Source organism: Coenobita brevimanus, chromosome 14 (assembly GCF_032717465.1).
Source record: "Coenobita brevimanus isolate Jiangsu-jjx chromosome 14, ASM3271746v2, whole genome shotgun sequence".
In the NCBI taxonomy this organism is placed as follows: Eukaryota; Metazoa; Arthropoda; class Malacostraca; order Decapoda; family Coenobitidae; genus Coenobita; species Coenobita brevimanus.
The window spans coordinates 58,339,099-58,364,406 of record NC_136967.1 but is presented as its reverse complement, the minus strand read 5'-3'; the positions used below and the strand labels follow the sequence as shown (position 1 = coordinate 58,364,406).

The 25,308-nt window shown below is 42.1% G+C and overlaps 1 protein-coding gene across 1 annotated transcript in view; it reads right to left on the bottom strand.

Annotated features, from left to right (window-relative positions):
• Window positions 1-443: 443 nt before the first annotated feature.
• Kap3 (kinesin associated protein 3) overlaps window positions 444-25,308 on the bottom strand; it is a 63,503-nt gene continuing 38,638 nt past the window's right edge. The window contains exons 14-16 of the mRNA XM_080264934.1: window positions 24,448-24,643; window positions 20,424-20,511; window positions 444-867 (exon numbers count right to left, since the gene is read on the bottom strand). Coding sequence (XP_080121060.1) covers window positions 810-867; window positions 20,424-20,511; window positions 24,448-24,643 — 342 coding nt within the window. The 3' untranslated portion in view covers window positions 444-809. The remainder of the gene's footprint in view (window positions 868-20,423; window positions 20,512-24,447; window positions 24,644-25,308) is intronic.

Here is a 25,308-nt window from a genome sequence, read left to right as displayed (position 1 = left end):
ACCTTGAGAATCATGATGTGGATTTGCCTGTGGTGACAGCTGTGGAATCTGAGGGCTATGGGGATAAGGGGATGACCCACTTGATGCATCTGGGGCTCACTAGCCTGACCCCTGCTCCAGTCTCAGAATCCCTACACTCCCTGCATGTTTATCAATAAACCTATCTATGGTAAATATATCTCTTTATCTATAGTCAGACACCATAACCTGCAAAAAGTTGCCATATGACTGGGAGTTAGTTTTTATAGGGAGGGGCACTAACCCTCTGCCAGCCCACATGCTGACAGGTAGGGAACATGTATGGTTGGTTATATGGTTACCAACCAGCACTGTAAATGGTTTCCTGGCTAACAGGAAATCATTAGACTTGTCACTCAATGTAAAGCCACCTGAAATGAAAGAAGAGTAACAAAAAGTGACAGGAAAGATGGAAGAAACTGGATGAGAGGAGGGCAGATATAGAAAAAAAAAATGATAGGGGTGAAAGAAGAAGTAGGCAACACTACATCAAGTGAGAGGACAATGGTTGCCACTACCATACTAATACAATGTACACGTATGAAGGCAAGTTAATACCAGTATTACTCACTCTATTATTTTAAAAATGTTTGAATGAACTATATTTCTTGGAGGATCATGGAATAGCTGCCAGAAATCCCAAAATCAGTTAAAGCCCTCTTATGTAAAACTGGGTCCCACAAGCAAGACTTTTTTTTAGCTTTTTCATCATGGTCATGGCTCAGAATAGTACAGTAATATCCCACTGCGGAAGGAATGATTCTGTATCACTACTTGGATGACCAATAACCTTATACCCCAGCCTTCTTCAGGAGGTCATCAGCAAACTGCTCCAAGTCAGCACTAAATCTGAAAATAAAAAGATGTATAACCATTCATAATGCCTACATCTATGTATGGCAAATAGAATTGGATGCCTTTGCCTTTCATTACAGTAAATAAATCACATGGTGGTTGCAGTTATAAAGTATAAGATGTAAAAGGTTTTTTGTACATCCAAAAACCAATTTTTCACTCAAAAAAAAGTTAATTTAATGACACCTTTCAAGAAGATACTTCATCACTCTCAACACCACAAAGGCATTTGAAATGGTAAAGGAAGGAGTCATTCTACATACAGAGAGCTAAGGATACAACAGACTGCATCTTGTCTACTGTTATGCCGCACATGGCATGGTCATCGGTGTCTTGTTTGCTCATTCAGGCCAATGCTATGTGATGCACTTCCGCATGATGTACTGGGAGTCCACTCTTGGCAGCGGTGCACTCATGATGCCACTGTTCTTGTCTCTAGTACAGCATTCAGATCTTTTGTCACTGTGCTCCTTTTGGGTCCCCTTCTGTCACCTGGCTTCCCAGTTCTTTGAGTAAGTTTCTGGGTCTTTTATGTCAGCCCCTCCAGTTATGCAGTCAATAATAAGCTAACCTATCCCTCAAGTACATGGAAACTGCAAAGACACTCCTTCTGCCCACTGTAATAAAGCTAATATGCTAACCAAACCTTTAGCCTGACTGCCACTTTTCCACAAAAACCACGACCCCAACTTTCCTAGCGATATGCATTCCAGTGACATACCTTACTACTGTTGTTACTGTAGCTCCAGGTTGAGCTGGACATAAAGCCAATGGACTGTGGGCTAAAGCCGCCCTTCTCTTGCAGTCCACTATCCTCCTTTCGAAGGATAGAGAGGGAGATGAGGGACACTTGTATGAATCGGCAGAATAGCCACTTGTTTATGTTGATGCCACTGCATGAAGACAATCCTCTCCAACACCTACCCTACTGTATACACACACACACACAAACATTATAAATATATATATATATATATATCCATCCGTCCATCATCCAATCCTACGTTGCCCCATGAGGAGCGTAGGAGCCCAGGGCTAGGCAGTTGGTCCTGACATTTAAAATGAGAGTGACCAGCCTCACTCATCCCTGAGTGGCATTACGTAAGCAATAAACCCCAACCATCCCTTGGATATAAACCTTCACCAGCTCAATCCGATTGGAGCACAATAATTGCCCACTAAACCACCAGGCGCCAAAATTTGGTTATATAGTTACCACCCAGCATAGTAAATGGTTTCCTGGTGTACAGGAAATCATTTGGTATGTCACTCAGTGTAGAGTCACCCACGGGCAGAAGAAAGAGGAAAGAATGAAGGAATGAAAGACAGAAGAGGGAGTGTAAAGTCACCTGCAGGCAGAAAGACGAGGAAAGAATGAAGGAAAGAAAGACAGAAGAAGATGGAAGGAAAGAAGGATGGAGGGGAGGATAGGGCAGACACCCAAGAGTAGCACTACATTGAGTGAGTGGATGGTGAATGCCCCCACCTACAACTAATATATATATATATATATATGTTGTGGTAGGCGGGGGTGCTCACCATCCACTCACTTGATGTAGTGCTGCTCTCGGGTGTCTGCCCTTTCCTCTCCTCCATCCTTCTTTCCATCCATCCTCTTCTGTCTTTCTTTCCTTCATTATAACTCTGAGCACTACTTACTATCTATCTATCTATCTATTGCCAGATGCCTCAATCCCGTTTGGGGTGGCCACAAACAAATCGCCTCCAAGTCGCCCTGTCCCCCGCCATTTCACTCCCCTGCTCCCAACTCACACTCCCCTCTCTCATATACCTCTCCACCCCATCCCTCCATCTCATCCTCGGCCTCCCCCTCCCTCTCTCCCCCTCCACCTCACTCACATACACTCTCTTCGTCAATCTTTCACCCTCCATCCTCTCCACATGGCCAAACCACCTCAGTGTGTTCCTCATAACGCTTCCTATCACATCCACATCAACACCACAACACTCCTTTATATCCTCATTCGTCAGCCTGTCTCTCCATGTGACTCCACAGGCTCCTCTTAAATAACTCATTTCCACTGCTCTCATTTTTGACTTGTGTCCTTCCAACAAAGTCCAAGCTTCACTTCCGTACGTTAGAGTTGGTATCACAATACTGTCATGTAGTAACTTTTTCACTTCCATGCTCACTTCCCTGTTTCTTATCACTGCTTTCAAAGAACCAGCAACCTTTCTTCCCTGCTGTACCCTTTCAAGCACTTCACCCTCCAAACCTCCATCCTTACTCATCACACTACCCAAGTACTTAAACGTACTCACATTTTCCAATTCCTCACCATCCAACCTCGCTGTACATTCACTGACTTCACCTCTCCCAAAGACCATCACTTTACTCTTCCCTACATTCACCTTTAGATTCCGTTTCTTACACACTCTCTCAAACTCATCCACCAAGCCTTGCAGCTCCCCTTCGTCTTCACTCAACAACACAGTATCATCTGCAAACAACAGTACAGGGAGTTTCCAAACACTATCCTCTCTCACCAGGGCCACTCCAACATCCACTACCCTACCTTGTACCTCTTTCATTACCCCATCCATGTACAGATTGAAGAACCATGGAGACATGAAACATCCCTGTTTCAACCCAACTTTCAAAGAGAAAAATTCACTTAGTTCACCATCCACACGCACTGCAGCCTTCGCACCATCGTACATACTCTTCACAGCATTCAACAACTTCCCATCTACTCCATATATTCTTAACACTTTCCACAATCCTAGTCTATCCACCCCGTCATATGCTTTCTCCAAATCCATGAAAGCCGCATACAACTTCTTTCCCTTCTCTAGAAACTTTTCCACTAAAGATCTGAGAATGAATATCTGATCTACACAACCTCTTCCCTTCCTAAAGCCTCCCTGTTCTTCTCCAACTAATTTCTCTGTTCTTTCTCTAACTCTGTCAATAAGTATCCTACCATACACTTTTCCTATTATACTAAGAAGACAAATGCCCCTATGATTACCACACACTTCTTTTTCCCCTTTTCCTTTGTACAAGGGAATAATTATACCTGACTTCCAATCCTCCGGGACTTACTTACACTTCCATAAATATTCAAAAGTTCTGTTTCATACAAATCACAGAAATTATGGAGTTCGCTATCCTGGCCAATAACTTATTTAAACAATGTCCTAAAATATTTAATCTACCAATTTCTACAACTCACAGAGTCCTCACATGATATTTTGGTAATTACACTGCTATTTCAACTCCCCATCTACCTGTAATTTTAAGAATGCCATGGCATTTTAATATGTGTACTGAAAAACCTGCAGGGGTGTACATTATGGGATTTTGCAGTTTCTGTACTGTGCTGTGTATCTGTCTACTAACATCACCACTTTTTCTTTTGAACATTTCTCACACAATTAATTTTCCTTATATGGTAATATTCATGCTTGTGTACAATGGAAATGGCATCTCACACAGAGGTCATCATTGTGCAACAATTTTGTCACAATACTGGCTCTTCCTTAATGATGTTAGATTAGGTTAGGTTAGGCTAAAATGATCTGCAAGAGACATGCAAAGAAATGAATATTTTGAAAAGTGAAAGTTTGGAAATTATTGGGGGTAGCATTTCTGAAGTGAGGCTTTATATATATATATATATATATATATATATAATATACATATATATATATATATATATATATATATATATATATATATATATATATATAATATACATATATATATATTCATTCATTCATTCATTGCCAGACGCCATGTATCCCAAACGGGGTGGCCAAGGCTTAGAGTTAATTGTTTTACAGGGAGGGGCACTAATCCTCCACCAACCCCACTTGACACGTAGGGAGAACGTTATGCCAACAGCATCCGGTGTTCCCAGGTGGTCACCCATCCAAGTACTAACCAGACCCAACGTTGCTATATATATATATATTGTGAGTGAGGACTATCATTATTTCTGTAGTGGACTGCAGTGTTGTGAGATGAAGAAGCTGCACAGATTGGTGAAAGAATATGGAAAATACATGACAAAAAAGTTTGTGGTTACTTTAAATATAAACAAATCAAAGGTATGGTGTTCAAAAGAAGCATGGAGATAATTATGGTGTGAAGCAAAAGGTGTGGGAAGGGATAAACTGAAGGGATCCATGAATAAAACAAGATTAAATAATGAACAATAATCGCAACTTGAGGATGATATGAATAAAAGGGTGCACCACGGAAGGTTCCAGGGGTACTAGAAGCAGAAACACAAAATAGAAAATAAGAGAATGGTAGTAAAGAAAGCATTAAATTACAGTATCTAACCCCTCCACTGATATTCAGTGCAAAAAACAAGTCTTGAGAATTAGGAATTTTTATATGGGGAAACCCCAAGCTGGACCTTGATAGATCACACAGCCCCGCTAGGTAAGGGGAGTGCGCTATGTCTCCCAGCAGGCCAGCTACCTTGGCAGGGCGCGAACTCTCAACCCTTTGGTCTCAAGTCAGGTGCTCTGCCACTGAGCCACCCTGCCCCATCAATAAGTCTTAGGAAGACAGCCTAGGTCTCAGTTGCCAACACCATGGTTTACCTGCCAATTGGGGTACTTTTAATGGTGTGCTATAGCCTAAAAATATATTGCTGCTACCTGTTTTTGTTTGGGTTAATTTCGAAAGTCAGACTGCGGTACCAGTAATTAACTCACTATTCATTATGATTATTTACTTAGGAAACAGTCAAAATGATTATATACTTTGGAAACAGAGTCTCTCCCTTATTTTATTTTATTTTTTTTTTTCACCCAATGAGGAAACTGGTACACTGCATTAATTATACAGACACTATATGAGTTATAGTAAGTAAAATATATGGAAACTCTTTATTATTGGCTGAATTGAAGTTTTTGTGATTTTTTTTTTTTTTTTTTTTTTTGAAGCATGAGCTTTGTTACATTTAAAGTATTTATATAAATAACTGTGACCCATCTTCAAAATTTGTAAATTTACAAGTATACACTCATTCTAAGATTAGAGTTTAACTTATACTCATACATTTAAGGTTTTGTAAGCCTACACAAGGCTAAAGGGATCTAGAGACCCTATATATTTATTCCAGTATACTGTATGTTAATGGTCGGTGGGGATACTGAAGAACAGACTGTTACAGAAAGTACGATGAGCTACTTCTAAAATACAGCGTATGTCACAGTTTTGTTCAAGTGCTATCTACTACAGTCTGGCAATGTTCTTTGTTGGCAATCCTGGTCTGAGTTAGGGGTTGTAGAGACAAGTTACTGGTAGCCAATAGTAGCTAACTGTTAAGTAACTTATGAAATAAAAAATTAATGGCTATGTGAGTATTATGATTGAAGGGTTAGGTGGTAAGGTGGTTCTACATATGGAATATATGGTAAGTGAGTGACTAAGACAGTGTGTGGCAGGTAGCCTAGGAGGATGGAAGAATTAACAGACCAAAAATGAGACATAAGGAAAGTGTTGTGGTATGTGAGGGGTCATTACTGGGTGGCGACAGTAAAAGGTCATTCTCTCATAATAACCTTTCTTAAGATCCACCATCAACAACAGTTATGCTGAAAAATGTAATGCTCTATAAGCTGCAGTCATATTCAGTAACTGTATACTGTACAGCATGAAAAATAACCAAGTGCTGAGAAAGCATGCAAGTACAGTATTGTTCATCATAATAAAAAATGTGTAGTCCAAACCTACTTTGCTTATCTTCTTATTTAGAACATGCAAAACCACCATACCTATTCACTGTACTGTAGACCAAACCTCAAGAAACCATTAAAGGTCAATATATTATTGTGAATTATGTAGCAAACATGCAGACATTGGTCTACAGCTATGTTCTTTGTATCTGAGTGATTTTGTCATTCTCAAACTGGATATACCAAGGGTACCTAGGTAACTTTTTAATAGCTTCATCTCTGAAGATAGTTTTCAGGCTTGCCAGGGTTTCTGCTGCAAATTTTTCTGCTCTGCTACGGAATTTGATGCTCGCTTGCTATTCAAAGTGAGATATCACTACAAGCACTAATAACATACTTTTCCTCAAAAGATGATAGTAATATATTGACATTGCTAGTGCTGCTTAGATTTGGTTTACAGCAAACAGACAGGTTCTTGTACATGTCCATAACCTATAAGATAAAAGCATAATAGGTTTTGGTGAAACATCACAATGCTGGGAACTATTTTATCCTACCTCATAACACTGATCTTAAACGTTTATAATGTATACTGAAAACGATATCAATAAATTATCAGTTCCAGAATCACAAATAATGGATCACATTCAACTTTAAATTCTTCTGCTCTGTCTTTAGAGTGTAATACTGACAAAAATACATTACGTTACTTTAACTGACAAAATAATTCTTTTGATATAAAGCTACATTAAGCCACAGCACTGTCAGTAATTCAGATAAAGCAACTATATACAATAGTTTCAATGTGTGATGAGCTCACATTAAATTTTACAAACTCTTATGTCAGTAGTTACCCAACCAATTATGAGCAGCACTTTGAACACCAGCATATTACAAGACTGTAAAAAAAATTTCAGGCTAGCATGTGAATGTGAACACATGTGCAATGGAGATATTGGGTGATGAGTGCACTATGTGCTGGTTTACACTAACTACTCACGGACACGGAGTCAACACTTATGGCGCTACTATTCCCTTGCCTCTTTCTCTCACCAAAACTATATGCAAGAAGAAAGAGGGATTTTTAATGTTCCTTTGACCCTTTATGATTTTTCAAGTACACATATAAACAATCATCATTCTTTCACATTCCCATACAGTAAACATCAGGGAGGATCTATAACCAAGAAAAAGAAAACAAGCAACACCACAAATAATTAATCCTGTACTTCAGCACAAAACTGCAACAACAGATTTTTGCAGTGAAAATATACTAATATGTTATGGCTTCTTAGGATTTGGTACAATACAGTACAGTATCCATACTGTGCTTTACTCTCTCTTGTCTCCTCATCACCCTGGTCAAAATCACATCAACGCTGGCTAACAACAGTGGCCAGGCACTTACAACATCTTTGGAGTAAACCTCACCACCCTTCACAGCATCAAATTGTCTCTGATACCATTCTCCCAAAGCAATCTCCATATCTTCTCTATCTCTCCTCCTCTGTTGTTTTGTTTCTTGTGCTATGTTGTGGACACCGTCCTGCACTCTCCTAGCTGCATAGCTTCACACTGTGGTCTATGTGCATGTTCTTTGTTCTTTATAGATTTTTTTCCTCTCTCTTTCTTTTTTAATGGTGAGATACAGTCAGGAGCAGGTAGCAGCCGTGGCTCAGTGGGTCAGAGCGCTCCACTCTGGCTGATGCGTCAGAGGTTTGAGTCCACCCAAGGGTCATTGGTAGACATCAGGAAAGGCATCTGGTCATCAAGGAGTAGACTGTAGCACCAGTCGAGCAGGGCAGTACTCCCGAGGTGGATGGAAAGCTGATGACAGGGAGTGCTGGAGCTCCCGTTTCATCAGCCCTCAGGACTAGTTCCTGACCATCCCCCTTTGCTGAACTTTTTCAGTGTCTCAGTTACACAGAGAGTAGGCCAGCATGCTCTCCAGTACAAATTTCTCTATCTATCTTCACCAAACTACATGCACAGTACACACTACACTTCCTATTCAAAATTTACCAAAATGGCGTCAATTCACCCAGCCTCGGAGTCCCCAGAGGGGGGGACCATAAATGCCCCCGCCATCTGCCCCTCTCCCGGTGACGACTCGAGGTGCCTGGAACCACTGTCTGACTCTCTTCTTCTTCATTTCTGCAACATTCGCGGCCTTTCATCTAACTTTCGCTCTGTTGAGCACCACCTCTCCTCCTCTAAACCTCACCTTCTTTTTCTAACGGAGACTCAGCTGTCTGAGGCAACTGACAGCAAACCCTTTTCTGTATCCTCCTACTTTCTCTATACTCATTTCAAAGCCAAAGGTGGCTGTTGTGTATACATACGCAACGACTTATCTTGCTCTCGTGTTCCTGAACTTGATTCTTCTGAATTCTCCACTCTCTGGCTTCGGCTTTCCTGTCATTCTCTGACTAAATATATCTGTGCTGTTTACTTATCCCTAATTCTACTGACTATCAAAAATTCTTCGACTATCTTACTTCTACGATGGAACACATTCTGTCCATTTCTCCTTTCTCTGAAATCTCCATTCTTGGAGATTTCAATGTTCACCACCACCTTTGGCTCTCCTCTCCTTTCACGGATCCACCTGGTGAACAAGCCTACATCTTTTCTATCCTTAATGACCTAGAGCAGCTTGTACAGCACCCTACCCGTATCCCTGACCGCCTTGGAGAGAGCTCCAACATACTTGACCTCTTCCTCACAACTAATCCTTCTGCTTACTCTGTTAATCTTTTCTCTCCACTGGGCTCCTCCGATCACAACCTTATTACCTTAACCTGTCCTATCGCTCCAGTACGGCCTGCGGACCCTCCAGGGAAACGTCGTCTCTGGCATTTTGGAGCTGCGGACTGGGAGGCCCTCAGGCAGTACTTCTTTGATTTTCCCTGGAATGATTATTGCTTCCATGGCCGTGAGCCATCTGAGTGTGCCTTGCGCATTACGGAGGTTATTCTCTCGGGCATGGAAGCATACATTCCTTTCTCATATCCTTTGACTAACGCAAGAAAGCCTTGGTTTAATCACGCTTGTTCTAATGCTGTCAGCAACAAGGAGAAGGCCTACAAAAGGTACCGGAGCCAACCCACCCCTGAATCACATCATCTTTACGTTTCTGCCCGGAATCGTGCTAAGTCTGTTCTTCGCTCTACTAAAAATAATTTCATCCATACTAAATGCTCTCAACTCTCCAACTCGAATTCTTCCCGCTCCTTCTGGCACCTTGCCAAAAATCTTTCTAACAACTTTACCTCATCATCCTTCCCTCCTCTTTTCTACTCTGATGGTTCTGTAGCTATTTCTTCTACTGATAAAGCAGATCTCTTAGCACAGACTTTCTCCTCCAATTCCACCTTAGACGATTCCGGTGCTGTTCCTCCATCACTTCCCCCTCTGACTTCCTCATGGCTGACATTAAAATTTCTTCAGTTGATGTATTTTCTGCCATTACTGGCCTCAGTACTAACAAGGCATATGGGCCTGATGGGGTCCCTCCTGTTGTTCTCAAAAACTGTGCTTCTGTGCTTACACCCTGCCTAGGCAAACTATTTAGCCTTTGTCTGTCAACTTGTACCTTTCCTTCTTGCTGGAAGTTTGCTCTCATTCAGGCAGTCCTAAATTAGGTGACCTCTCCCAACACTCAATCTATCGTCCAATTGCTTTAACGTCCTGTATTTCAAAAGTTTTCGAGTCAATTCTTAATAAAAAAATTTTAAGGCATCTTTCCTATCACAACCTTCTTTCCGATCGTCAGTATGGGTTCCGTCAGGGACGCTCCACTGGCAATCTTCTCACCTACCTTTCAGACTCCTGGTCATCCTCCTTTCGGGACTTTGGCGAAAGCTTTGCCATTGCACTTGACATCTCAAAGGCTTTCGATCGAGTCTGGCACAAATCTTTAATTTCCAAACTGCCCTCCTACGGTTTCTATCCTTCTATCTGTACCTTCATCGCTAGCTTCCTTTCTGGTCGTTCTATAGCTGCTGTCGTAGACGGCCATCGTTCTTCTCCTAGATCTGTCAACAATGGTGTTCCTCAGGGCTCTGTCCTATCACCAACTCTCTTCCTTTTATTCATCAATGATCTTCTAAGCTGTACATCTAACCCTATCCACTCATACGCTGATGACTCCACCCTTCACCTTTCCATTCGGTTCCCGTAACGCCCATCTCAACAGTTACTTCAAGAAACAAGGGATGAGGCTATGGCACACCTAATGTCTGACTTGGCTCATATCTCTGACTGGGGTAAAAATAATATGGTTGTGTTTAATGCTTCTAAGACTCAGTTCTTACACCTATCAACCTGACAAAATCTTCCACAGGTATACCCACTAATGTTTAATAATATTCAGATTAATCCTGCATCATCCTTGAACATGCTTGGGGTTTCATTTACTCGGGACTTATCTTGGAAAGATCATATTACATCTCTTGTAAAATCTGCTTCCAAGAGATTGGGTGTGCTAAGCCGACTCCGCTCTTTCTTTACCCCTGCACAATTGTTGACTCTATACAGGGGTTTTATCCGCCCCTGTGTGGAGTACAACTCTCATGTGTGGGGAGGCTCCCCCACATACAGCTCTTCTCAATAGGGTGGAGTCAAAGGCTTTTTCGTCTCATTAACTCTCCTCCTCTTACTGACTCCCTTCAACCTCTGTCTCTTCGCCGCACTGTTGCATCTTTATCTCTTTTCTATCGCTACTTTAATGGTCACTGCTCCTCTGAACTGTCTGCTTGCATTCCTCCACCTCTACGACGGGAGCGTAGCACCCGTCTGGCAGCAAACTCTCATCCCTTTTCTGTCCAACTCTCTAATGCAAGAGTTAACCGTTACTCCCAGTCTTTCATTCATGCAACAGGTCAGCTCTGGAACTGTCTCCCTCTGTCTGTATTTCCTCCTGCCTATGATCTCCAGTCTTTCAAACGCAGTGTGTCCAGGCATCTCAAAATGATCGGATCTTGAATTTGGCTCTCTATTGTATTTTGTTTTTCTCTTGGAGGGAACTGTTACTGCGGGCTCATGGCCTTTGGTTCCTTCTTCCTCGCATTAAAAAAAAAAAAAAAAAAAAAAAAAAAAAAGTACTACATGCTCCAAACCAAAATCCTCTACCCAGGAGCAATGCCTTAGCCCTTATATATATACAGTGCTCGTCAGAAGTATGGAGTGCCCTGCGTCCCTCCTGAGAAACAAACCTTTCAACACTGAAAAAACATATAAATAATGCATTTTATTTACCTTTAGTGCTTCGTAGGGTAGCCTTTACGTTTCTTCACGGACCCGAGACGTCTTGGAAGTGAAAGGGCGAGGCTCCTGAGGTGCTGGAGTGGTATTTTGTCCCAGGAGTCACAAATGGCGGCTTCCAGCTTAGGCAGAGAGCTCACGTCCTTCCCTTGGAGACTCTTCTTTACGAGGTACCAGAGGTTTTCAATCGGGTTGAGGTCTGGGCTATTTCCTGGCCAGTCTGTCATGAATGATACCTCGCAGTCACGAAGCCAATTGGTGACCGATTTGGCCTTGTGAGCAGGTGCACCGTCCTGCTGAAACACTCGTGCACCTGTTAGCTCGAAGGAGTCTGGTAAATGATCACACAGAAGCTCCAGGTAAACATCCTGATTCACTCTGAGGTTCTTGGGAAGTACAGCAAGCTTCCCCAAACCCTTCCCTGAGAAACAACCCCATACCATGAGTGAATCAGGATGTTTAACTGTGCTTTCTACATACCGTGGGTCAAGTGGGTCACTACCTTTGCGTGCTCCTCTGTTACAGGTAACACTAAACGTTGCCTCATCAGACCACAACACTGACAACCATTGCTCCTCACCCCAGTTTAGATATTTATTAGCAAAGGCAAGCCTACGAATTCTCTGGCTGCTAGAGAGAAGAGGCTTTTTCACAGGCCTGTGACTTGTGTAACCAAGCTCATGCACCCTACGAGACACTGTTCTCACTGACACCTCACCAAACACTTCTGGGTTGCTCTCCTTAATTTTCCTTGCACTCACACGAGGATTAAACTCCACTGCACGTTTTAAAACATTAACAGACCTTGGGGAAGTTTTCCTAGGCCTACCAGACCTCGGTTTCTTTGTGGGAACTTCACCACTGTTTTCCTCCCGAAACCGCGCACACCAACAACGCACTGTCGATCGTGCCACACCAACCAATTCACTAATTTCCTTTGTCTGGTGGCCTGCCTCCTTTAGAGCAATGATCTGGGATATGATTTCACTCGATAGTTCACGGGTAGGTGCCATAACAAAGTTTTAAAGGCCAAAACACTGCGGGACACTCGGTAAAAAATGGCGCAATTTGAGAGGGACACTCGGCGGAGTTCCTCTCTCTCAGGCAGCCCGTGGGCAACTGAGGCGGGAACCAACCAGCGTGTCGGAAGGCCTCAGGCTACCGTGACGTCATGCTCGGAGCTCAAACTTGTGGCTCAATTCTTACCCCCAAAAATGGGTGATTCTTTTTGGGCCATAAGTATTGCGCGCCCGGCGGACAACGCTGAATACTTCTGACGAGTACTGTATATATATATATATATATATATATATATATATATATATAAAAAGTCAGACGTAGATCCTGACCAATTTATTTCATGCCTGGTAATATCTTAAACCCACTACTGTGTTTATGTTCTGAACTGATGGGAGCTTGTTTTTCAGTCAATGAACTTTGTATTCTATAGGATAATAGTTAAGTAAACAAGGGTGAAAGAAGAGAGAGAGAGAGAGAGAGAGAGAGAGAGAGAGAGAGAGAGAGAGAGAGAGAGGGGTGAGGTCTGTCACACCATGCCTGGTTTGTTCATCTCCCTCTGTCTCTCTGTTAGACCTAACTCCCACACACTAACACAAACACCTGCAGACATACATTCCTATCAGATAACGCATTCCCACTTTGTTTATATATATGTTTGGTTATTTTGTATGATTAGCTACAGTGATGTGTGGTTTACTGCATAGTGATTAGGTGCAGTGCTGTGTGTTGTTATCAAGGAATCGAGTAGTTTTTACTGCAGGTGTGTACTTTCGAGTTAAGACTATCAGCCATGTTATGACTTTCCTTTCTGGTAATTACAGTAGCTTCATTTAGGTTACGATTATATGGATTATTCTGAATGCTGTGTTTGGAAGATGTATTTTTCCTCTATTATATGTGTTACTACAATTAAAATTAAGTATATTTCTTCCTCTTGTTTCTTTCCTCTTCTGTAAGCCGGTGACTCTACACTGAGTGACAAGCCAATTGGTACATGAAAACATTTACTATGCTGGGTGGTAACCATATAACCAAACTATGGCGCCTGATGGTTTCGTAGATAATTAAGGCACTTAGTGGGTATTTAAGGCACTCCAGCTGGATTGAGCCTGTGTAGGTATATATCCAAGCGGTGGTTGGGGTTTATTTTGCTTTTTTAGTTAGTTCTTTTTACGGGGTGGGGCACTAACCCACCACCAACCCTTTTAGTCGCCTCGTACGACAAGCAGGGATACTGGGGGAGTATTCTTGAAACCCCCCTACCCCCAGGGGAAAGCGGGGATTCGAACCAGCGCTTGCAACTGCATGAGTACAGCAGCTTACCAAGTGAGCCATTTAGGAAGCGAGGCGTGGACATTGCAAGAGGGGAACAAGTCAAGAGTGAGAGCAGTGGAAATGAGTTACTTGAGAGGAGCATGTGGAGTGACATGGAGGGACAGGTTGACGAATGAAGAAGTGAAGGAACGTTGTGGGGTAGATGTGGATGTGGTTGAAAAGATTAGGAGAAATACACTGAGGTGGTTTGGACATGTGGAGAGAATGGAGAATGAAAGACTGACTAAGAGGGTGTATGTAGGTGAGGTGGAGGGAGGGAGAGGGAGGGGTAGACCGAGGATGAGGTGGAGGGATGGAGTTGAGAGGTATATGAGGGAGGGGGGGGTGAGTTGGGGGGAGGGGAGTCAAATGGTGGGTGACAGAGTGACTTGTAGGCGTTTTGTCTGCGGCCACCCTTTGCGAGATTAGGGCGTCGGGCTATAGATAGATAGATAGATAGGTTGGGGTTTACTGTTTATGTAATGCCACTCAGGAATGAGTGAGGCTGGTCGCAATCATTTTAAATGTCAGGACCAACTTGTCTAGCCCCGGTCTATTATGCTCCTCATGGGGCAGCACAGGATTAGATAATGATGATGATGATTTCTTTACCTCAATGAGGTAGGTGGGGACACTCATCATCCACTCACTCGATGTAGTGCTGCTTTGGGTGTCTGCCCTTTCCACTCTTCCTTCCTTCCTATTGTATTTCTTTCCTTCATTCTTTCCTCTTCCTTCTGCCTATGGGTGACTCTACACTGAACGACAATCCAAATGGTTTCCTGCACACTAGGTAACCATTTACTATGCTGGGTGGTAACCATATAACCAAATTACGGCACCTAGTGGTTTAGTGAGTACTTAAGGTGCTCCAATCGGATTGAGTCGGTGCAGGTTTATATCCAGGGGGTGGTTGGGGTTTATTGCTCATGTAATGCCACTCAGGGATGAGTGAGGCTGGTCACTCATCTTAAATGTCAGGACCAACTTGCCTAGCCACAGGCTCCTAAGCAACTAATGGGGCAACACACGACTGGATGATGGATGGATGGATGAATATACACTACACTGTGCTATTAAATTAATTCACTGGTCTTTTCATATGAATCTGTACTAAACAACCTAAAAGTCAGGGATTTTTGCCCATCTTATTTATTTTCATGTATTTTCATGCACAGTACTCTGAATGAATTAACCCCTGCATGCCATGTGATGGACATGTTCAACACAAAAGAGGTGTATGGGCACCGCTGGGTGTCGGTATGATCCACAAATGCAACCCCACCACAGTTTGAATGGTCCGCCATTTGATCTTGCTACCAAAGAGTAGGGAGAGATGCCCTCCCACCCAGCGCAAGCATACCTCAGTCTTCTCTGTGACTTAGCCAGGTGAAGAGCGATGTTTTCTGAAACATCCTCATGCAATTCTGTTGCTGCCTTACATGGACCCCTTGCCTCATCCACCCTTGACAAGCTTCTTCCTAAGGATACTAGGAAAGGGCTCAGCGATAGTGCCATAAGGTGTGCCTTGGATGCCACTGTGTCTAGTTTATCAAGTAGTGGAGTGGTTATCACGCTGAGAGTGTAGCCAAAGTAGGGGCCACATACACACGCACAAAGACATCCTGCTTCAAGTGTCATAAGTTAATTATCTTTCACATCCCAACTCATCGACGTGCCCACCTGCAGACATGGAGATCCTTTCATTCGCACGAAGAAGAGTTGTTGAGTAATATGGTCTTCATTTTGTTTCCCTAACTGCTAAACTCTCCCAGACATGAAGGTTTGAAAAAAGGCTATTTCAGGAAATATGCCTGCAGCGAGAGGGAGGCCGCGCCAAAATAATGCCAGTGTCAGTGGGGTGTGCCAGCTGAAGTAGATGAGAATGGTAGTGCTTTGGTGGACATCTGTGCTTGTAAGGGGTTGGCAATAGCCAACACCTACTTTCGTCATAAGATGATCCACCGGTATATATGGAGAGTAATGAGGAGGATGGATGGTGAACTTGTTGAACGAAAGGCAATGATAGACTATGTATGTGTGGATGAGCGAATAAGAAGACAAGTGTTGGATGCAAGAGTGTGGAAAGGATGGGGGAATGGAGTCTCAGACCATCACTTAGTGATGGCCAAGGTAGAGCTGCAAAGAAAGTGGTTGAGGAGACGAAGGGGAAGACAGGAGGAAGCAGCTCCTGTGAGAAGAGTGGAGAAATTGCAAGATAGTGAGAAAATGACAGAGTATAAGAGCATAGTGGAAGAAAGATTGGGAAGGTATGAGCTAGAGCAGATGGAAGGGGTGGAAGACGTATGTAAGATATTCAAGGAAGAGATAGGCGCAGCGTGTGAGGTGGTTGTGGAGTGAGGAGGAGATGCAAAGGTGTGCAAGGGACAGCATGGTGGAATGATGAGGTGAAACGAGCTGTGGAACAAAAGAAGAAGGCATATAGAGAATGGTTAGTGAGTAGAGGTAGGGGGAGATGAGAGAGAGAGAAGAGAGGGGTATATGTGAGCAGGAGAAGGGAGGTTAAGAGACTGGTGAAGGAGAGTAAGAAGAAAGTGGATGAAGAGTTTGGGAGGAATCTGAGTGTGAAATGGAGGGAGAGTAAGAAATTGTTTTGGAAGGAGGTAGAGAAAGTAAGGCAGTGTGAAAGGGGAAATAGTAGGGGAGTGAAAGATAGGAATAATAGAATGTTGGTGGAGAAGAGAGAGAAATTGAGGAGATGGAAGGAGCACTTTGAGGATTTGTTGAATGTAGAGAGTGAAAGCAGTGTGAGTATAAGTGGTTGGTGAATGACTGGGAGAAGAAGAGATGAGAGGAGGGAGGAAGAGATCAGTAGGGTGGAAGTAGTGGAAGTGATGAAGAAGATTAAGTTGGGAAAGGCCCCAGGAATTGATGGAGTGTGTGGTGAAATGCTTAGGTATGGGGGTGAGATTGTTGTGAAGTGGATATGGAAGTTGTGTAGATTGGCTTGGGAAGAGGGAAGGGTTCCAGAGGACTGGAAATCAGGTATAATTGTTCCTTTATACAAAGGAAAAGGGGAGAGAGAAGTATGTGGTAACCATAGGGGTATTTGCCTTCTTAGTGCAACTGGTAAAATATATGGTAGAATACTCATTGATAGGGTTAGGCATATGACAGAGGAGCTAGTTGGAGAAGAACAAAGGGGATTTAGGAAGGGAAAAGGGTGTGTAGATCAGATATTTGTTCTAAGATGTTTAGTGGAGAAGTGTCTAGAGAAGGGAAGGAAAGTGTATGCTGCCTTCATGGACTTGGAGAAAGCTTATGACAAAATAGATAGGCAAGGTATGTGGAAGGTATTAAGAACATATGGAGTGGAGGGGAAATTGTTGAGTGCTGTGAAGAGTACGTACGAGGGAGGTAGGGCTACAGTGCGAGTAGATGGTGAGCTGAGTGAATTCTTTTATCTCAATGTGGGACTGAAACAGGGTTGTGTGATGTCTCCATGGCTGTTTAATAAATACATGGATGGGGTTGTAAAGGAGGTGCAAGGTAGGGCAGTGGATGTGGGGGTGGCTCTAATGAATGAGGGTGAGATTTGGAAGCTTCCGGTGTTGCTGTTTGCTGATGATACAGTATTGTTGAGTGAAGATGAATGGACGTTGCAAGGTTTGGTGAATGAATTTGGGACAGTGTGTAGGAGGAGGAATCTGAAAGTTAATGTAAACAAAAGTAAAGTTATGGTGTTTGAGAGGAATGAAGTCACAGAGTGTGCAGTGAGGTTGGATGGTGAGGATATGGAGAATGTGAGTGCATTCAAGTACTTGGGTAGTGTGATGAGTAAGGATGGAACTTTGGGGGATGAAATGCGTGAAAGGGTACAGCAGGGAAGGAAGGTTGTTGGTACACTGAAAGCAGTGATGAGAAATAGGGAGGTGAGTATGGAAGTTATGAAGTCACTGCATGATAATATTGTGATCCCTACCCTGACGTATGGAAGCGAGGCGCGGACCTTGCAAGAGGGAAACAAGTCAAGAGTGAGAGCAGTGGAAATGAGTTACTTGAGAGGAGCATGTGGAGTGACGTGGAGGGACAGGTTGACGAATGAAGAAGTGAAGGAACGTTGTGGGGTGGATGTGGATGTGGTTGAGAAGATTAGGAGAAATACACTGAGGTGGTTTGGACATGTGAAGAGAATGGAGAATGAAAGACTGACTAAGAGGGTGTATGTAGGTGAGGTGGAGGGAGGGAGAGGGAGGGGTAGACTGAGGATGAGGTGGAGGGATGGAGTTGAGAGGTATATGAGGGAGGAGGGGGTGACTTGGGAGGAGGGTAGTCAAATGGTGGGCGACAGAGTGACTTGTAGGCGTTTTGTCTGCGGCCACCCTTCGTGGGATTAGGGCGTCGGGCTATAGATAGATAGATAAATAGAGTCAATGGGTTAAGGCATTGTTATTAAACCAGCACAGGTCAGTTTTTCATGAATATTTCCTTTTTTTTTCTTCCTCATTACTTTTCCTCTCCCTTCTGCTTCTCCCTTCCTTCTGTTCCTCTTTCAAGTTTGCCTAAGTGATGTTGCAAAATGGATGGAAACCCACTTTATATGGGTACTTCCAAAGAGGGAGGACCTCTTTTTTTCCATTACCAGAAATTCCCTTCTCTATTGCACGGAGTGAGTTTCTTTAGTCCTCTTCATCCCCAGGCTTTACTTTGTGAGCAACTTTGTTATACTCTTCTCTACGGAAAGAATGGAGAAATCAGTAAGTGACTGGTGAGCAGCACACTTGAGTTTGAAGTTTTGAAGTACAGTACTGAGGTTAATAAAATTCTTTGGGAACTTATGTGTGAGTCTGCCTTCTCTTCCTTCCTGGAGCCACTACCACCCTTCACTTCAGCCTTGCTCTTCCCCATGCTTCACTGTGGCAAGGCACTGTCCATCATAAGGGAACATCAGTTCACTGCACAGGATGGCTGCGCAAAGGTGATTGCTTGCCTATGATTGATGAGTCTGCTTGGCTACAAAGATCAGGGTTACTTTACTACTACCTCAGCCTTTCAAAGGTATTCCCTAGCCTCCACTCAGTCAGAACTGTATCCCTAAATGGAAAAAAGGCCTACTTTCTGGAGGAGCTTCAGGCATTTTTTTTTTTAAGGTAGCATATGTGAGACTGTCTCGCTGGAAATGGCTGGGGCACATATATAGAAAAGAAGGCAGTTTAATACAGGATGTGCCAGGGTGGACTGCTAGAGGAAGAAGAGGAAAAGGAAGGCCGAGGGAAACCTGGCTGAGGACAATGAAAAGAGAAGCAGGAGAGGAGTGTTGGTGGGACCTGAAGGAGATGGCAAGAGACAAATATTGGTGGAGAGAGTTCATCGAGGCCCTATGCATCCTGTGGACAGGAAATGATTGATTGCTTGATTGAGAAACAAAAAATACTGCTATTTTTTTAACCCCTTACCCGCGGGGAAGGCTGGACCACGCCGTGCCCCTCCCGCGGGGATAGCAGCACTCTAAATACAGTACATGATAAATTAGCTACTTCCAGGTCGATGGAAGTATCACTTATCCTTTTCCCTTTTTTATATATATATATTTTTTAGTATGAGAACAGGTCATAAGGGATATTTCAATGGGTAATGAACATGGAAAATTAGCAACCAAGTGCACGTGGGGTGTTGCCAGGTGACAAATTGGCTACTTCATGGCCAATGGCAGTATCATTTAGCCTTTTCCTTTTTCTATATATATTTTTTAGTATGAGAATAGGGCATTGGGCACATTTCAATGGAAAAAGCGAATGGAGAAAACTGGCCGGGAGTTGCGTTGTGCGGCCTGGTTGTAGCTATGCAGGGGAGGGAGTAAGGGAAGGGAGGTGGGGAGGCAAGGCAAATACAGAAAAATGGCTAAATTGGTAACATTGGATGCAAGTATTAGCTGTATTAGCAGCACTGCCTACAGCTACACACTGGCAGTACTAACAGATAATGCAAGACCGCACTTGAAAGCCCGGGTGATTTTAAAAATCCCTGAATCACAAAAGTGACGCGGTATGGTACTTATGTAACGAGCGTGACGAAAGTGATGGCCCACAGGTTAGGGGTTAAAGGTCTGTCATTTCACTTTACAGATAAAGACTACTGTAATTCTCTCTTGAAAATGAAAAAGCACTATCATACAGCAGGAAACCAAATAATATCCCTGAGGCAGAAATTAACAAAAGTTAACTCACTGCCACCTTTTGAACAAGGCAGCCCCATGTGACCCAGGGAGCATTCTTTCAAAATGTAGGTTAATAAACTGCTGTACAATACTTAGAACTTAAACTGTTTCTTACCTGTTTGTATAATTAGATGATGGACGGGAACCTTCAGTGTGGCCATTCATGCCAGGGTATTCCTCACTCTCAGGGGATGACATACCATCTACAAACATTGAAATATGAAGCTGTGATACACTTCACACTACATAAAAAAGATAGTTTATATTCAATCTCACAGAAGCAACCATGTGTGATATACAGCAGTATAGTATTAATATACTGGTCATACTTGTTCAGAAATTACCTTGCTATAAAGTTTGCATGTAAAGTATCAAATTATCCCTCATATCTAAATTTTTCACAGATTCCTTTTTCAAATTACCCTAAACTAACCACAGGGTTCTTACTGTTCAGTAGTCAGCAATGGGTCTCAATTTCCACTGGCAACCAGACATGGGGTAATAGTAATAGTAATAGACTATTACATTACAGGGTTTTCAAAGTAATAGTAATAGTAATAGATCACAAGTTCCTGGCTGTAATAGAAATTGTAACAGTAATAGAAGGCAAAGTAACAGATAATTGTATATTACTTTCCCATTACAGACACTTCTTTAATACAGTTTACCATAATAAAAAAAACAGCCTTTTCACCTTGGTTACCTATTGGCTGCTCTCCAAGCTGCAGGTACACCACAGGAGACCGTGCAGAATGGAAAGTAGTCAACAGGCCATCAGGTGATCTAGACACACCTGTGCATTCAGTGGAACAGCCTCCCAACGATAATGAAAATAAAAACCATTTTCAATTTAATTAATACAGTTATCATAAAATAATATATTAATAGTAATAGTAATACTAATAGATGACTAAGTAATAGTAATAGTAACAGATGACCACTAAAGTAATTATAATAGTAATATCATAAAGAGCAATTGAAATTAATAGTAATAGTAATAGAAACCCAGTAATAGACCCCATGTCTGCTGGCAACACTGTAAACACTTTGGCAATGCAACTGTACTTAACTAAGGCTGTTCCTTTTATGGCAGCATATATCTAAATCCACAGCTTCAAAGTTGGCAATTTTAAATACAGCAGACCCTTCTTATCTGTGGAATTTGCATCCACAGATTTAAGTTTCCGCGGATCAAACTTATTTTAATACTGTACTATACACTGTAATTTAATTTGAAATTGGCGCATAACTCGCACTTCTTTTGTAGCTGCAATTAGCATAACCGCACCCACGGGCATTCCCGCCACTCCGCCAGTCTTATTGTAAACACCTATCAGTTCGTTACTTACGTCGTCGTCCCCCTTCTCGTGTTTACAGTTCTACTGTTCTTCATTGTGTAAGTGAAAAATGGCTTCCAAGAAACAAGTAAAGGATAAAAGCAATCCTTCTAAGCCAAAGAGAGAGCATAAGGTGTTATCTGGCGTCCTGTCAGGTCAGACTAGACTCACAGCTTACCTACAGTGCCAAGACACATCTCTTTGCCTCACCACATTGGCGCTGTAGGAACTGCACTACAATCATCGTCGTCATCATACAGCAATCATCATCATCTATACAGCAATCTTCATCGTCATATAGCAATCGTCATCATTGTACGAAGGTTATGAAGAGAATGCACAGTCTTTTGGTGAGTGTTAATATGTAGAACACATGGTCTTTTGGTGAGTGTTAATATGTATTTGTAATATTTTAAAGTATGTTTCACTCTCATCTTAAATGTCAGGACCAACTGCCTAGCCCCAGGCTTCTACACTCCTCATGGGGCAATGTAGGATTGGATGATGGATGGATGGATTAAAGTATGTTTTTATTTGTTCAGGGATGTGCTTAGCTTATGTGGAAATAATATGTCATTTTGTGATGATAACTTGAGTATCCGCGGAATTTACCTTCCGCGGGTGTCTTTGGAACCTAACCCCCCCGCATAACTAGGGACTACTGTATGCACAACAGGTATCATATCATGTAGCCATCATCCCCTTCAACTGTGATACCTCTTCATTATACTGTGGCTACTACATCAAAGTTTTGTTCATCTCAAGAGAAGCCATTCACTAGGAATGTTAATATGTTTACCCATCTTTTGCCATGCATCTGTTGTTTGAGTCTGACTATGATGGCTGCATTAGTACACCAAAACCTTCCTGTATTATCACCACCAAAATAACTCAATTTCCACATACAGTACACCTGTGGTAGGGGAGATCTAAATTAGAGAAGAATGGATGCCCCACATACTGTATAATTTTACTCAACCTGTGATGTAAGAGATATGCTGTGGCTAACTTACCATGGTGCATATTTCCCTTATCTTTGAGCAAACATGTTGGAGCCTTCAAAAATGAACAAACAATCGAACAGTAGTACTGTATAAGGCTGGATACACAGACTGAAAAGTTAAGGCACACTAGGTGACTAAACTGAGATCTTGAAGTATGCAGTACAACTGGAATAAAGCTCTGGATCTCATACTTATGACCAAATTATTACAAGTTGCAAGGCAAAGGTGTATGCAAGGCCCAAATTCCTGATGGTCATTTATGGAACTGTAGATGGGGTTAGCCTGCATGCCATATTACACAGTGCATTTAGCAGTGATGTACAGTAGCCAAATATACCTTATTTTAATCATGGGTTGTACAATTAAGTATCAGAAACTTGAGGCTTGCCTACCTCTTCACGCCCTAAGTTTTAATTATATGGCCATCAGTTTCACGTATATTCTCACGACAACTCTAGGGTCACCATAAATCCCTTACAATGCAACTTTTTCAATCTCGTAATCACCAGGGATAACCAAAATGGCTCTTGGGAATGTCAAGCAATCACAATCTTACCAATTAGCTGATGCAATGTAAAGACAAAAGAAATTTAGCAAGGTAGGAGGGAAAGAGCGTGACACTGTGTTTATCACTTCATCTATTACAATTTCCCTCAACTAAATCATGTAATCTGATGATAACCTGTACAGTATAAGGTGTTTAAGTGTATCTACAGCAACATGAGAATTAAATGATATTTTTCTCTCCATGTTCATTCAGTGAAGACACCCATAAGAAAGAAAGCTTATTTCTCCCTGTTACAGCCATCAGTATTTTGTGGAGGTGTGGGAGACTCACAGTAAAACTCAAACAGGTGAGGCTAGCATGTTCAAGACTGCTAAATGCTATACAGAAAAACTACTCCTAAGGTTTCAAACCTGTCTCTGGTATGAGTGGTTACCACCATGTGACAACATTCCTGGATGATGAATGCTCTGATGCCAAATTTGAGTAGTACAGGTAATCAAACACACACACACACACACACACACACACACACACACACAAAGGGGTACAATGCTCTCTGTGGACTATACATGTGGAAGAATGCTTTTAGGATACAAAAGGTCATAAAAACTTAATATCACTTAAGAGGAGGATTCTAAGAGCCTGGGTCCTACTAAATATACCTTATACTGTATCATTCAGTGAGTTACCTATTTGGGGTTACAGGTATCACTGTGTACTGTATATATCACTTTCCTGGGTCCCAAGAATTTTGAAAGTGGATTATCCTAGTATAATGGTCTTCAAAACTGAAATAAATTTTGCTTAATTGCGGGATGTATGCAAGGCACTAACTATAAACACACTGCAATATGTACTGGTGATCATTCTTATCTGTAACTGTAATAACATGTCAAGTGAAAAGCAGTGTGATGATGACTCTCAACAGTTACTGTTAAGTATCACACAGTATAATTATTAGCATTCTACTGTAATTTTCTGTATATGAACCAGAAACTGATTTGCACATCTATAGTACTGTACTGAAATGGTGTTATGCTTTGATTTCAATACAAATTACAACCGTACAGAAGGAAAACATTACTTTTAGGGTGGACTTTAATGATCAGTAAAAATGTATTGCCAACAAATTTGGTATAATGTGTTCACTCTATTCTCACTTACCTGGCAACTGGTTTTTCAGCAATATATTCAAATCTCTAAAAGCATTACGTCTGTATATCTAGATATTCCCTTCTATATAACTCTGTTGTGATCAAATGAATCTGTCAATTTAAATCTGCAACTGACCAGAATAAAGTCCCTGGTGATCCAATACATCTGAGTGGTGAAGGTAAGAATGTCCCAGCCCTTCCTCTCCTCCAGCCATTTCTTCTCCACCCATGGTGTCCACATTCTCCGCCTCTTCCACCATATCCAACCACTGACTGTTATACCACCGGAACTTGTGGCACTGGATTCTCACTGCCCAGTCATTGTCATTTTCCTGCAGACACAAGGGTTAGGGCAGATGTAGTATTAGGTGGGAATAGAAGTGTCATTTATGATGCAAATGGTGATGAGAGATGGGGTGAAACTGTCAACAATTGTGGCGGTATTATGCTCTGTCCACTTTAATTTGGTCTAGTGCTGTCATTTTGTTATTTTGAATGTGGAGTTGTAGCTACAGATTAACACTACAATATGGTACTAGTCACAAAAGAGTGCTATGGAAGGGATGTAGATACACGGTACAGTATTATCTGTTTCTGCCACTAATGTACAGGAAGGTAGCTGGGGAAAAAAAAAAAAAAAGGCCAAGTTAAGGTGGCTGAACTACAGTGCATAATACATTACCAAACACCATTTTTAGTATGGGCGACCCCCACTTTATGAATGATCAGGCAATGAAAAATCTCTTTTAACAATCGCATTTTACTACCCTTCGCTCGCCTAACGAATGCCAAAATTCAGTTTTAAAATTTTTTTCCCTGGGCAATTTTAAACCAAGCGCACTCTCAGTCAGCTGATTCCACCACAGCACCACTAACAGAGAAAACACACACCATTCACTCTCACTCTGCCATCCAAAACAGTACAGTGCCTTGCTGCCACATGTGCAACATTTATTTTGTCATCATGCTGCCAAAACACCCAGCTACAAGTCCCAGT